Source organism: Pholcus phalangioides, unplaced genomic scaffold, assembly GCF_987345545.1.
Source record: "Pholcus phalangioides strain wild (caught in Gottingen) unplaced genomic scaffold, Ppha-v1.0 ptg000010l_1, whole genome shotgun sequence".
In the NCBI taxonomy this organism is placed as follows: domain Eukaryota; kingdom Metazoa; phylum Arthropoda; class Arachnida; order Araneae; family Pholcidae; genus Pholcus; species Pholcus phalangioides.
In genome coordinates, this window is record NW_028301603.1 from 37,788,268 (window position 1) to 37,804,017 (window position 15,750).

Consider the following 15,750-nt stretch of genomic DNA (forward strand, 5'->3'; position numbering starts at 1 on the left):
ATCTGGGAATGTTCTGCGGGTAACTTTTGAGTGATGTAGAGCAACACTGAAGTGCTCTAAAATTGTGCCACATGTCACTCAAGGGATCTCTAAATGTGCCACGTTTAAGTGTTTTGGAACTGTGTCACCGGTTACTTAAGTGATCTTTGAATGTGTGAAAAATAATAAATTTGATTTGAATAATTATTATATCATAATTATCATAATATAATTTATATATTATGAAAACACTATATAGGAATGTTCCTTAATACAGGACACAAGTGGTCCGTCAAATTGTTTCAGACATTCTGATGGTCCTCGGGTTCAGAGAAAAGTTGGGAAACGCTGACCTAGAGAGCGTAGAGCATGCGTAAATACTCAAAAGAGTGATCCAACACGCAAGGAACCATGCCAGTGAGCAAGCAAAAGAGTGACCTAGAGCGTGTGCAAGTACGTGTGTGACCAAAACAGTGTGCAAGAATGTGAGTGACTAAAATGGTGACTTAGAGACAAGGTGTACTTGCAGGAGTGGGGGAGAGGCTAAGCCCGTTATAGCACAGGGTGGCAAATTCGGGGAAAGAGTAGCCCAGAAAATTGGACTGGAATGGTAGAAGGGCGGCAAAATTTTTGTAGCCCCACAGGCGGCGGCAAAACCATAAATGCGGCTCTCTTTTACCCCTTTCCGTGTTCAATAATAACTGGTCCATGGCAAAATCGTGTTTGCCCCCCCCCCACCCCCCAAAATCCTCGTTTCGGCAGTGGGCCCATATTCAAGCTTATTGATCCTCCCCTTACCTCTGAAATCTCCACAAGGACTCTCAAAGGTCCCCGTGACCTCTGGTTACTTTTCCCGTGGGACGTTGGGGGTGATCTGGAACTTTGCTACGGGACTTTTGGGGGAATCTGGAACTTTTTGCGCGAGTCGCTTAAATGCTCTGGAACTGTGCCGCGTATCACTCGAGTGATTTGTGAATGTGCCGCAGGTTACTCACAAGTAATCCGGGAATGTGCCATGGGCCACTTAAGTGGATCAGATGGTTATTACCAGATGCCCTCCTCTCGATGTCATTTCAAGCGTCCTCCCACGTTTTAGAAAATTTGCCCTTTTGTCCTCCTTTAAGAAGGGTTCGGAAACCTGAAAGGTTTTCGCTTTTTGATTATCGCCGTCGAAATTCCCAGAATACTAGAACCCACATTGGGCCTCCAAGTAGGGCAGATGCTATATTCTGATATTCCGCCAAGGCCCCGCGGGGCCGAGGCCACAGCCCGGCTTGCTCCAGGCTAAAACGAAAAAAAAAAAAAAACCAGCTCTGGAAGAACAAAACCACAAAATACCCATTTTATAAATGCCATTGTTTGCTCACCAACAGCTAATGCCATTTACTACACAACTTGTATGTGCAGAGTGGGGGGGGGGGGGGGACGGTGTTACACCTGTTCCATTCATCCATTCAAAAATAAAGAAAATAGGATGCAAACAACAATCGATGCTGACTTCCGTGTTTGATTCGCCCCCTGCGAAAAAGCAACACTCCCAAAAGAGAAAGAAACTTTCTGAGTGCCGAGAAATAATACCTATCACCATGCTCCAGGCAAAGTAATAAATAAAACTTCCCAAAATCGGAGACAAATTCTTTACGAGCGAAGGAAGACGGATCATTATTTGTTCTTTTTTTTTCTAGTGGTTCTGTTTTAGTTTGGAAAAATTATTGATGGGGGGTTTTTTTTTTTCTTGTCAGTATAATTTTCCACCATCTGCGCCGTGGGAATCGGAAAGGGCTCGTAAACGTCCTCCTTTCTAATTTTTTAAATCTGGTTACCCTACACTTGAGCGATCTGTAAACATGCGGCGGGCCACACGAGTGATCTGGAAATGCACCGCAAGGTCACTCAAGTGACGTGGAACTACACCGTGGGTCACGGGACCCCCCCCCCCCATAAATGTGCTGGAACTCACTCAGATAATCTGTAAGTGTGCCGCGGGTCACTCGAATGATCTGTAAGTGTGCCACAGGTCACTCAACTGATCCGTAAGTGTGGTACGGGTCACTCAACTGATATGTGTGCCGCGCGTCACTCGAATGATATGTAAGCGTGCCGCGGGTCACTTAAGTGATGTGGAACTGCACCGCGATGTCACGTACGTGATCTGTAAATGTGCCGGAGGCCACTCAGGTGATCTGTGTGGGAGACTCAAGTGATCCGGGAATACACCGTTTGAACTGGAGCTGCACCGCAGATCACTCAAGTGACATGGATGCAGTGCCGTAACTAGGCATTCATTCATTTAAACCGAGCACAACTCCGGTCTATCGCCATAGGAAATTTACTACCGATTCAGTTGTGCCGGAAGTATGAGTGTGTGTGTCCCCCCAAATACCCCGGCCCACGAAAGCGACTGTATACTAAGTGCACAAGACACAGAATGCATTCAACTGCCTGACACCTGGCCAGCCCCCGCCCAGCCCTCAAAGTCCAGCCGCTCATCCGGTATGGTTTCAAGGGAGCTGCCTCGCGACCTTCGCCTACAAGGAACAGCTTTCGCCCTTATTTAATTAAATACTAATTCGCGACTTCCTCATTCTTGGCCTCGTCCTCATTAACGGAAGTCGGAGACTGGATCGTCTGCCTCTTGATCATCGTTTTCCTCCTCAGTCCATTCTTCTTCTCCCTGTCATCCCGTCTCCTCATTCTCTCACTCCTTCTCCTGGGTGCAGGTGGGCTCGTCGCTCGATCTGCCGCTCCCGTCCGCTTATTGTTCTCTCCAAAAGCCACTCCATGTTCTCTTCCAAAAAGCCGACCAGTTCCTTGATTTTCCTGAGTGCTTTATCATCCTTGGCCATTCTTTTAAACCACTCGTTCTCCAATTGCGGCCGTGGCTTAACTAAGTGGAAACGACTGGTGTGGACACATTACGTGGCAAAGTTAATTGGACGCAGGGCCCCCCAGATTGACCCGTTTAGCCCAAGAATGGGCCTAAATGCAAATTCTTGCACACGGCACAGGAATGGCAAGTTACGGCACTGTGGAAATGTGTTGCTTATAGTTCATTTTTACAAAATTAGGTTCGAGGAAGTTGGCGACAACAGATGACTCCGAGGGCCACATTTGGCCCCGCGGGATAAAGGTTGAGCATGTGAATTGCAGTAGTTTGTGATAAGAAAAAAAACAACCACAGAAAGGCACTGAGAATGAGTCACAAGCCATGGGAATTGAAAAAAAAGTATTTAATTAAAAGGGATCACTATTTTTTATGGAAGATACACACGAAAATGCAGTTTCGTCCAGTTCATTGACAGTTTCAATCGGTGTCCATTTGTTATTGATATCAAGCTCCGTGAATGGATCGTCCGTCTTAACATCCAGCGGCTCCATTCCAGGTGGAAGTGCCAAACGGTAGGAGTGCAGAAACATCCTGGGGCGATCCACATCCGTTCCCGGGACATACGTGAAATCTCCGATCACCCCGTGGCCAACGCTCAGGCAGTGAAGCCTCAGCTGGTGCCGCCTCCCAGTGCAGAGCTTCAGCAAGACCTTCGTGGCCGGTCTCCCGTCTTGGAGACCCCTCTGTAGGACCAGGAGCTTCGAGAGAGCCCACCTCGCGTCCCGGCAGTATTCCCGATCGCCCGTGCACATCCTGTGGGTGGATCCGGGTCTCGAATCCGTCCCGATGTCCCCGGAGATCACCAGGCGATCGCTTCCCACGTGCCCGCTGACCAGTGCCAGGTAGTACTTGTTCACGCGGTTCCGTTGCAGGGCGTCGCAGAACACCTTGTTCGACTGGTCGGACAGCGCCAGGCACAGGACGCCGCTGGACGCGAAGTCGATCTTGTGGCAGAACCTGAAGCCGTGCCCAACCTTAGGGTCGAACAGGTCCGGGTATTTGAGTTTCAGTAGAGTAGCGACTGACGGCCTGTTGTCCTTGGAATTCTTGCCGCACACGAGGAGGTCGTGAGGCTTGCGGACTGCCAAGTAGTTCGAGCTGCGGTGGATGGTGGGGACGTCCACCGCTTCGACGACCGGCTTAATGTTATCGCCGATACAGTTTCTAACGAGACTGGTAAATAACATTCGTTTGGAAAATGAATCGACAGATTTCAGCAGCAATGGCATTTTCGGCAACAGATCCCGGTCATTCAAAAGGGCAGCTAAAAGAAAAAAAAGACCGAAAAGTTATATTTCATTTTAGAAAATAATTACTAGAACAACGTAGAAAAAGTCCCGTTATTACACAGTAAAACCTGTCTATAACGTCACCCGGGCGGTATCAGAATCAAATGTCCCCTTCCCCATGCCCAGCACCATGTATGATGATTGTGGGGTTACAAACGAGCCCACATATAACGATATTGTTGGGACTTAGGAAAAACAATATTACTGCAGTCCCAGGTTATCGTTGGGAGCATTTGCACCGTTTCCTATGAATTAAGGAATTCCGCTGGGACCAAAGGAGAAATATCGTTATACACAGGTTTCACTGCAGTTGCAACATTTGTTTAAGTTAACCACCGGTGACATAATGTGTATACGGTCGAACCCCCGGTTTAACGAATCGTTAGAAACCAACCATTTTATTCGTTAAATCGAGGAAATCGTGCTGCTGTGGTGTGCAACTGCACCTCGGGCCACTTAAGGGATACAGAACTGTGTGATCTGGGAATATGCTGCGAATCACTTGGGATCAGTAAATGTGTTGCAGGCAGGGCCGTCTTAAGAGTATCATGGGCCCCCAGGCCAAGTGGTTTTTCGGAGGCCCTAGCTGGTAAATCCTAGAAAATTTCAACCGCATCGCATTTTTGTGAGGCCCTCCTCTTCTCTTGAGGCCCGGGTGGGCCCATGCGTTAAGACGGCACTGGTTGCGAGTCACTTGAGCACTGTCGTACACAAAAGCCCCCCCCCCCCAAGCCGAGATTAGTGTTATTTTGCAGGAAAAAACGTAATTCCTCCCCCCCCCCCCTGCAATTCTGTGTACGCTTATGCATTTGAGTGATCTAGAACTGTGATGTATGTAACTTAAGTAATGTAGAACTGCACTCCGGGCCGCTCAAGGGATACAGAAATGTGACATGGGCCGCGTAAGAGCTATAGAACTGTGCTGTGGTTCACCTAAGTGATCTGTGAAATATATCACGGTTGACTTGGGGGTCTATAAATGTTTTGCGGACACTTGAGTGATCTCCGAAAGCGCCGCAAGTCACTCAAGTGATCTGTAAATGTGCCGAGGATCACTTTGTGATCTGGAAATATGCTGCAGGTAATTTAGACGATGTGGAACTGCATTAAGGGCTCATGGCCCCCACAAGGGCGGGGTTGACAGGGCTGTAGTCCAGGGGCCCGGGACAATTCTCATCATTTTTTTGCTTTTTCATGCTATAAATTAACGGTAGAAGGGCCCGCAAAAAATTCCAGCATAAAGGCCCTGCTCCAGGATGTGGGGGCCGCTTAAGGGCTACAGAACTGTGCTACGGCTCACCTACTTAATTTATCTGTGGATATGCCACGGGTCACTTGGGAGGACCTGTAAATGTGCTGTGGTCCAATTAAGTGATCTGGGGACTGATTGCGCCGGGGGTCGCTGAAATGATTTGTAAATGTGCCATTTAGTTCCGTTCTACAAAAGTAGGTATGAGGTCGCGGGCCACATTCGACCAGCGGGACATGTATTAAGCACACAGTATTGATTGTTAATAATTAACATCATCGGCGCACAAACTTTTCCTCTCACGGGCTATATTCAGTCTAGGATTAGTATTTTTTGGAAGAATATGGATGAAAAACAGTTATAAAATTAATTTCACCACGTTTTCAATCGGGAGCTAAGACTTTCTACATAGTTACAAAAAATCAATAATAAACCGCTGTATAATACTAAAATAAGTTTCATACAGTATTTTACCACCCATGCTGAAGCATGTTTTGAAATAATATAATTTTGTTAAATTACTCCACGGGTCAGATGCGGGTCTCTCGAAAGCGCTGGAATTGTCCCGCGGGCCGGAGTTTTTGCACCAACGAGTAACACATAAGTCATTCGAAATAATACTAACTTCGCTGTGAAAATTTTCGCATCCAGTCAATCCACTGTTTGCATCTCGATGTAAATAAACAAATATCTCTTTTGATCGTGCTTTTACAACGACTGAAAAACATCTGGAAAAAAAAAAAAATCGTGAAAATGTGCATTTATCATTCATATATTTTTCATAAATTTCTTCGAATTGAATCGAAACAAGACTTTTACGATTGAAAAATAAAATGTTTAATAGAAAGATAATTTTATAGTAAAAAAAAAAGGTTTCAACTAAAAATGAAAATATAGAATTCTACGGAGTTTACTACGACATTTTTTTCTCCTCATCTTCCAATCGTTGAAACATGTTCTTTCGTTTGATTCAATTTATTGAATATTTAAAAATATTTTCCGCAAACATTAGTGTCTATTACGTGGGAATGAAATCGTCTCTTTCCTACATCCAAAGCTGTATAAAGATCTTGAGCCGCTTTGCCTACATCTGTTTGATTAGACTTTTTTATTGAAGTTTTCCTGTTGGCACAACGGGAGTTTTTTTTTTTAAATGACATGATTAAATGAGTATCATTTTTGGCATCATATTTTGGTAATTTTTAGTGCAATAGGTCATTAGTTAAAAAAAAATAATTTTCTTTTTTTATAAAATATCGAAATATCTCAATAAAGTCACCATATTTATTCGAGAGAAATACGGGAAAATATGGGACACTGCCAATTATTGCCAAAAATGACGTTAAAACTTAACAAAGTCGCCAAATATTGTTGAAATAAAGGAAAAATCACAATGGCGGGAAATGTAGCATTACTTCTAATTGCAGTGGATTGAAATGAATTCCACGAAAAAAAGTTCACTGAGACAAATGAAGGAGATTAAATTCTCATTTATAGTTGTAATTATCATAATATAACTTATGAGTTGAAAAATAATTTCAATCTTTGACTTCAATAAAGAATAAAAATTCGAGTAGACTTCGTGCAAAATATGGAAAAAACCGGGACTGTCCCGGGAAATACGGGACGAACAGTCACCTGATATCTCAATGAAGTAACGTTGATGACGTCATGAAAATTACGATTCCCACCAATAAAGTACCGTGAGAAAGATATCGTAGTGAAGTCGGTAGAAATTACCTAGAACAAAACGTACGACCTACACCCCTTTCCCCCGTCCGCATACGTCAAAGATGATGGTTGTTGTCCAATAAGTTGACAGGACGTCGTATCCTTGTTGCAGCTTTTGTGGCTTTGTTTCCTGGTTTGGAGATCATTTTTTGTTTAATCTTTTGACAGGAAAAAGAAGTTGTCCTTTAAGTTGCGACTCATCGACTTTCCAGCCGCGAAAATGCTTTGAAATATTATAAATAAGCCAATCCTTTATTTTGAAAAAAGTCGATTTGACACATTTTGACCCATCTCAGCTTCAAAGATTATTATTATTATTACTACCATAATTTTAAATTCAACAATGAATTTGCGTGTTATTGTTTCAAGCATTGTTTATCCGACATCCGATTGTTTTGATTGTTGTTCGTGTAAATAAAAAAGCGATGAGAATGTGCTCCGAAAGCGCTCCTGCAACTGTCAACCATTTCATGAAAAGTCCTTTAGTATCTTGGGTGCGTTGTGAAATTTTGTATATTTTTTGTGTATATGAGATGGTTATGTTTTTGTTCCGGCGTGGATTTTTATCAGTTTTGAATTCGCCATCAATATTCATTCATTTGAGAACACCAAGTTGTAAAGCATAACATGATGTGTGAATTCACATTGAGAAGAAAAAAAAAAAAAATAGGGCAAACATTAAGAAACAAAACATCGTATTGTATATAATAATTATAAAAATACAATTTATTGTGTATAGAAAGAGCATGCTCTTGATGTATTATTTTTTTAAACAATGTATATAAAATGATTAGTACAGTAAAACTTGGCCACTAACGACTTCCAACAATGGCCACTAACGGGACGACTACAACAATGTGGCTGTTGTTGGGAGGTTTTTATTGTGCTAATCGTACAGTGTTGAAAAAAAAAATTGTGAGAGCATGTTGTGCACAATAAATTGCATATCTACTAACGGGACTGCAAAAATGTGGCCGTTATTGAGAATGGCTGTTTTATATCTGAAAAAAAAAACAACTAAAATTTGCTATCTATGCATGTAAAATGATGATCTGTTCTGTAATTGATAATAATTATATAATCAATTATGTTAGAATATATGGTTATGTTGATACTGTAACATTATAAAAGAGAGATGGCGCTCCACTCTAATTTACTTAAGTCATTGGCAAAATCTGTGTTTTTTTTGTGCGAAACTGGGCCCACCCCTAAAAAAAAAACGAAGTCCCTAGCAAATAATTTATTTATAAAAGCGTGTCAATCAAAAAATTCACTAACAAAAAGTTTAATTAGGTTTAGTTAAATTTCGTCAGGAGAATGTGATGGGAGGAGCAAATTGTGGAAGTTGATTTGATCATCCCATATTTTATAGGACAGTGGTTCTCAACCTTTGCAAGCCCACGGCCCGGTTTCATTCATTTTTGTGAGTTGAATGCCCAGCCAAACACACGAACAACAGAAAATGAATGAGAAAAAAGGAAACGACTAATCACCCGCGACCTGGTATGAATGATGTCAGGGCCCGGCGGTTGAGAAACACTGTTATAGGGCACAAATTTTCTCATTTTATTTTGCTTCTGGGAGGGGTGATTGTTCCCATCACCCCCCTCTGTATTCGCACCTGAGTGAAGGCAGGCATCTTGAGTTCCGAATGGAGCAGTGGTAGGCATCTGTATAGGGAGTGTAACCTAAAGAGTCACCCATAGAGTATGTGAGTGTGTACATACAGGGTGTGTAACTAAAATATAGAGTATGGAAATATAACCAGCTCATAAAGCAAGGGACAATGGCAGCGTGTGAGTATGGGAGTGTTTCAAAAGAATGACTTATAGAGCATGTGAGTGTGACTCAAAGAGTGATCTTGAGAGTGAGGAACATTGTCAGTGAACCACATAAGATCTGATCCAGAAAATGTGTAAGCATGTGAGTGACTTAGAGACGAGCATATTTATAGGGCCAGGGGACTGAGCCTATGGTGGCAAATTCTTTTAGCCTGCAGCCGACAAAACCATAAATTCACCTCTGAATTCTCTCACATTTAAAAAATAAATTGCACCTCTATTACCCATCTGGAACTTTCATAGAATAGCAGTGAGTTATGCATCAAGATTTGTCAGCAGTTTATCTATTTTCTTCAACCAACATTGTTCTCCTAACCAAAATTTGGCAATGTGCCAACCCCCATTATGACGCAAATGATTCCCCCCCCCCAAAAGCTGTTATCAAAATTATTTAATACTCATAACAATGGTAACAATGTTCACAGTCATATAACGTTTTGAGCCATTTTAAAGTGAAATGGTGTGAGACAAAATCATCACGACTACGATTGCTAAATCGTAACTGTTTCAAAATATGTAGGCCCATTAAAATATTTCCAAATACCGATTATACTTCGGTTCCGTTCATGAAAATTTTCTTGGATAACACCCCAGAAACTCGGTTGATCGAGGTATTTCTCTACTATAATGGTATCAATTTTCTGCGTGATGTTGATAAATTTAACATCTGTTATTTACTTTTCCTCAGGCAAAGACATTCCAGGATGAAGAGAAGAAAACATTGGAGTTCAAGTGTTTATGTGATGGATCATTCCTGTACAACATTTGGCTAGAAATGTATGAATAAAATCTAACAACTCAATCATTTTGCGATATACAACTTTACATTGTGATGCTCTTTGTGTGATTATTAATTTATTTATTAAGAAAATATTTTGAAGCTTTAGATTATGATTCAAAATCAAAGGAAAATCTTCCCTTCATGTCATCAGTGTTTTTTATTCTTTAATTTTGTACCGCAAATGATACAGTGTATGTTTTTGCTTGCTTGCAGTGATCCTCACCCACCGTATCATGGTATAAGCTCTTCCGCGAATGATGTCGCTACAAGGATTCGAAATCTGGATGTGCTGGTCCATAATATCAAAGCTTTTTATGAGGTATTTTTTAAAACTATTTAGAATAACTTTACACTTTCTATCTCTCGCTGTAATTTCCCGTAAGATATTTGTCTTTCAGTGTGAAACATAGTCCTATTCTGTATCGAAATATCGATGGTCAAATGCTCGAGTACATGAAAGAGTTGGGTGTCACGTCTCACAGGTCTTTCAATTTCAACCAGTGTATTAATGATAATGTTTTGAAAGCATAAAAAAATAACGATTTTATAACACCTATGCTTTTTGAAAATACAGAAACCTTTCTTCTGCTTTATAATTCTTATGTTAGATATGTTCCAGATGGTTTTTCCATAAGCCACAATCCTTATTATTCATTCAATAACATTTGGATTGAACACATGAAAAATACTCCTGTGCTTTGTTTATTTCAAGAAATTTCAAATTTCTGATACTCATATCCTTACTGAAATAGTCAGATCTGCTTTCAACTACAAATCATTTTCTCAAAGTTTGTCCTCAGAATGCATCAATTACCTTTTCTGCTGTGAAAGTTGTTTGACTTGGATGTACTACAGTCGAATCCTGTTACAGTATAATGAACTCCAAGAGACCGGGGAAAAAATCTCTTTGTTGTCGCAAAATTTTGTTATAAAGGAATTATCGATTTTTACATTGTTTCTGTGTGAACTTATCTGGGGGATTAGAATAGTTTTCGTTAAAACGAGATTTTTGCTATAACATATTCATTAAAATGAATCAACTGCAATTATTTCTGTGCAAATCAGTTTTCACTGTAATAGCATAAATCTTCAGACCCGCAATCTATTTTATGTCCCACCATATCAAAATGCAGTGGCTTATATCAGGGCTGGACAAATCACAAAAAAAAATCTAGGCACCAGAAAAAATTTTTACCTGAAGAGAATGGTCCAAGATAATGTGTTTTGTTTTGACATTTTGCAGGGTCATAGCAACCCTTTTTCATGCTGGCTGATAGGCTGCTATAAATTCCAAACATTTTGTGCTGCTCTCAGCCTGCAATTTAGTAACTATGCAAAGAAAATTTTGGGCAGCAATACAAATTTTTCAGTCGCAGGGCGACCCTATGACTGGGATTTGTCCAGTCCTGACTTATACAGCTTTATAAGTTCATTTTAAGCTCTTGCGGTTAATTTGAAGCAAAGATTGATCCAATTATATTTTCCCTGGCATTCTAACCTCAAGGGGATATAACTAATCATTATGAGAGTTTTTTTTATGTATGATTATTTGTTTTTAACGCAGTTAAAAAAAATTTAACTTAGAACAGTATTCACCCTTTAACAGCTTGCATTGTATATATGAGCATAGTTGCCCACTTGATCATTTTCTGATGATTTGCAATACAAGAGGAGAAAAGGGGAATTTTTTTTTTCCTTGCGCATAGAGGAAAAGTATATTTTCGACCATTTGCACAGCCAAAGGACTAATGCCACACAATATCAAGTTATATCTCTCAAAAAAGATCTTGAACTGTAAAAAAATTAAACACTAAATATTTAATTTTGTTTTGTGTTGGTTGCTTTTTTAGTTCTTGATTGAAAATTACACGTGTTGCTTAGGGGCCTATATGAACGTACAGTGTGTAAAAAGCAACTTGCATTTCTGCAAAAACTTCTCTTTCTTATCGTCTTTGTTCATATCACTGCTTATCTTTGTGATAACTTCATCCCTCGGGGAATGAATTAAAATGAATTTATAGTTTATTTTATTCGGCAAAGTATGATTTTCATTAAAATCTATTGAAAAATTCATTTTTTGTATTATTATTCATTAAAAAAATGTATGATTTTTGTTTCTTTATTGCTAATGAAGGAGGTTCTTGGACAGTTATTGCTGATTAAGACACCAGACATATTGGCTTTAGCCAAGCATGGTGGAGAAGAATGTGAGTATATAAACATATACACACAACTACTACTTAACCATACATGCACCTCATACATATTCCTCTATGGAATTTCTAATGAATCAGTACACATGCCGGAATGTATGTTCTTGGTGTAGGTGCAGTCTCTAACTTTTTTTTTGCGTTCAGAGTAACGTACACTAAAAACTCCTAAAAACTCTGCCAGTGTCCACCTATACACCTCTTTTAACCGCAAACTTTCCTTCACAGCTTTTCTTGGAATGAACAGTTGAGCTCAAATAGAATACATACTAAAAAGTTCCATTTTCGAGTCACTTTTTGTATTGCCTTTTTTCCCACAGAATACCAAGTGGTCACTTTTAGAATGTTTTACTGTAATTATACATATTGTTATGCAAGTCATATAAACATCATTTAATTTAACTAAAAGGAAACATTTTTAACCAACCACCAAGTGTAAATCTGAGGAAATAAAAACTTTAATTTTTAAAGATGGAAATAACTGAAATCAGTGATTTGTAAAAATATATATAAGCAGGGCTTGACGAATTACTAGTGCCAGATCCCCCCCCCCCCCCTTAGCAACTAAGAACTAGACGTTACCTTCAATTTTCTATGTGATTACAAACTTGGAACCTGAGGAAAACACCAAATTTCCAAAATTCTGTTATTGTGTCTACTAACATTGTAAGGAGGTTTACTAAATCTGAGTAAAGTCAAGGAAAAATTCCATTAGTTTTGCTTAATTGAGGGCTGTAACTAGGATTTTTGCTGTCCGGGGCAAGTATTATTTTGCTGCCGCCGCCAACCCACAACTTTGAAATTTGGTATTATATAGGGTTGTTCTTTGTTCTCACCTAAAACTGCCACCTCCCCCCTAAATTTTTCCACCCTAAGCAATTGCGTCCCCCCCCCCCCCCGTAGTTCCGACCTGCTTAATTTCTCTTTTTTTTCTAATTTAACAAGCCTCATAATGTCCACAATCATCAATTGGAGATTTGTAATTCATCGAAACTGAAGTTTCCAAGAAGTTATTGAATAATAAACCTATTAATTTGATTTATGAATTACTAGTACAGTCAATGGTCAATGTAACTACCTCCACCTTTTCTTCCATATAGAACAGATGTTATATTAGAAGGGTCGTTATATCGAAATTTTAAAACATATATATGATAGTCATTCTATGAAAACATTTGGGATTTATCCTACCGGTCGTTGTAATGGAATGGTTGCTATTAATAGCGAGCATCAACTGTATACTGTATATATGAATCAGCAGTAATTTAGTGAACTGAGTGTTAAATGTATGATGTCATAAGTAATAGTCAACCTGTAGAGTAGAAATCACATAGTTGAATTAAAAACTGCATACACATGCATCCACACATGGAGTAACACATATCCATAAGTATGTTAACTAATAAGATGCAGTCAAATTTTGATATTTCAAAATGTTTTCAGCAGTTGATATTGCTTTGAATCATTTAAAATCTTAGTTCTAGATGTTCAACTTGTGAAAGTTTGACTTGTATACCCAAGCATGTTAACTAGTTTTTTTAAATGTACTATTTTGCGTATTCACAGATACTTGTGTTGGAGAAATGGAAACACTGTTACTTCTCATACTTGGGAGCGCAGTACAGTGTGACAGAAAAGAACATTTTATTGAGATCATAAAGTCCATGGATGTTGAAGTTCAACACAAGATTGTTGATTACATCCAGCAGGTGAGTTCATTATTGCTTTCATTTTCAATTTGGAGAAGTAAATAATAAAAAAATTGCTTTGTTATTTATTTCCCTCAAGGCCACTTCAATATGAAAGTACCAATATTGCAACATGCATTACAGGTTTCTAAGTTCTGTGTTGCTGTATGTAATTTTTTTCCAACCTGCATTATAGGTAACCGATAATCCAGAAACTGTGTGGACATCCGAGTGGAATGAGCTCAGCCTTGTACCTACCGAGGACCATGAGCATATGTACAGTCTGTTGGTACAGCATCTCCGTCGACTAGTCAGAGAGAGGGATGAACTTGCACAGGTCAGTATGGTTGACAGCCTTTGTAACATCAGAGTTTGCAAAATTCACATATGCTACTGTTAGATCACAGCGGAAATTAAACCAAAGTTCATGTTAATTTCACAGAAAGTCGTCAACACAGCATTGCAGAACATAAGTCTGTCATCAGGTGGAAATAATATCCATTCTGCGAGTTCATCCAGTGCAAGTCAGGTGGACAAATCTCATCTCATAGTCGAGTTGGCTGATGTTAAAGCGAAGCTTCGGAAGCTGCAGCAAGAAGTGTATGATGATGATTGCCTACTTTATAATTACAATGATGTGTTGAAGTTTATTTATTTATTTATTTTAGCTTTCATTTAATGTCTGAGTAATTAATTTTGGAGTTATAAAAATTGATTTTATACTTTCAGTGAAGAAAAAAATGAGGGTATCACAGAGTTAAAAGAGGAGTTAGAATTATCCAAAGATGCACATAGCAAACTACGGCAAGAGGTTTGTGATTTGCAGATGATTATTATACATTTATAATCACAAACTTTATTGTGTTATTTACTTATTGTAATTTCACGCCTACAATCCACGACAACATATAATCTGCCAGATGCTAATTTTATTACTTTGAGGGGAAAATATCATGTAACCTGCTGTGGATTAAAATCTACATATTGAAATTCCATTCACCAATAATTGAAGCTTGAGGAATGGTAGGGCTTATTGGTCACTTATTTGTGGGAAAAAATGTTATTTTGCTTCTCGCAGCTATAATCAAGATGAAAATTTAATTATATATATTTTTTTCTCCTGTATACTTCCTGTAGCTTAAGAAAGATGTAAGAAATATTTCTTTCATCATGAATTAAGACCTGTGTTCATACTAGTTGCATAGTTCAGTTTTTTGCTGTGAGTAAAGAAAGTTGCTAGTGTATTTATAACATAAACCATATATTTCGCCATATATAATTCCACATCCTCTTGTATAGGCCTCGGCCAATCAATATTGAATAAATAAATAAGTAAAATAAGCTGATACAACAGTGGTTTAATTTGTTCCCCCCCCCCCCTCCTAAGTATCCAGCATTTATGTTGGGTTGCCAACACTTCGAGGTGCAAACGACAGATCTTCCCATTAAAAAGGCTCGCCACAGAGAGCAACAGGCCTACAATGGTACAATCATTAAGTTTCACTCATAGTTACAAAAATTTATGACAGATGGCAGCACTACACAGAAACAAACTTCACATTAGATTCACAACATGTGCATATATATTCCGACATGTGCCAATTCCTTAGAAATTCTGTGGGGGAATGTGTACAATGTACATGTGCGATTACGTAGTAGTAGCAGCATTTATGTCATCTCATCTTAAAGTTGTTTTTCAATTAGGACGGGATTCCACTATAAAAATTCTATAAAATCTTTTACTAAACTTGGAAAAAAAAAACAACCAATAAGCCCATTGGTTACCTTCACTCAAATGTAACCAAAACTTTTATAGTGTAATACCAGCTTAAGAAAAGAATAAAAAAAATTTACACATTTACCTCCTCCTGAAGAGGGAGGAGCATAATCAGTTTAATGATTTTACTCAACTTATGTTATTAGTCTTGGAACAAATCATCAGCATAAGTTTGAATATCGTGCATTAGAATTCTGAAGGAAGTACTACCATTATATCTGAAAGTTCTCTGAGAGCAGAGTTCAATTAAGTAGGTTTTGACTGTATTTACTCTAAATGATTTTATCTGTAGAAGACTAGAGCTATTACTTGTTTGGC

General features: G+C 39.1%; 2 protein-coding genes across 4 annotated transcripts in view; one reads left to right on the forward strand and one right to left on the reverse strand.

Moving 5' to 3' along the window:
- Positions 1-3,188: 3,188 nt before the first annotated feature.
- Positions 3,189-6,103, reverse strand: LOC149081400 (pseudouridylate synthase RPUSD1-like). 3 transcript variants are annotated; one of them, XM_089238217.1, is made up of 2 exons: positions 6,030-6,103; positions 3,189-4,130 (listed from the first exon to the last, which is right to left on the reverse strand). In XM_089238217.1, exons 1-2 carry the CDS (start codon positions 6,049-6,051, stop codon positions 3,214-3,216), a joined length of 939 nt encoding a protein of 312 aa, XP_089094343.1. In that variant the 5' UTR covers positions 6,052-6,103; the 3' UTR covers positions 3,189-3,213. The 3 variants fall into 3 exon arrangements, with proteins under 3 accessions (XP_089094343.1, XP_089094345.1, XP_089094344.1); XM_089238219.1 differs by having other exon boundaries at positions 5,869-6,037; XM_089238218.1 differs by lacking the exon at positions 6,030-6,103 and adding an exon at positions 5,879-6,012.
- Positions 6,104-7,193: 1,090 nt separating this feature from the next.
- The window catches only part of LOC149081401 (uncharacterized), a 39,177-nt gene continuing 30,620 nt past the window's right edge, over positions 7,194-15,750 (forward strand). Inside the window, exons 1-8 of the mRNA XM_089238220.1 lie at positions 7,194-7,629; positions 9,665-9,753; positions 9,971-10,076; positions 11,892-11,964; positions 13,534-13,676; positions 13,852-13,992; positions 14,098-14,255; positions 14,385-14,466. Of these exons, the coding sequence (XP_089094346.1) occupies positions 7,561-7,629; positions 9,665-9,753; positions 9,971-10,076; positions 11,892-11,964; positions 13,534-13,676; positions 13,852-13,992; positions 14,098-14,255; positions 14,385-14,466 (861 nt within the window). The 5' untranslated portion in view covers positions 7,194-7,560. The remainder of the gene's footprint in view (positions 7,630-9,664; positions 9,754-9,970; positions 10,077-11,891; positions 11,965-13,533; positions 13,677-13,851; positions 13,993-14,097; positions 14,256-14,384; positions 14,467-15,750) is intronic.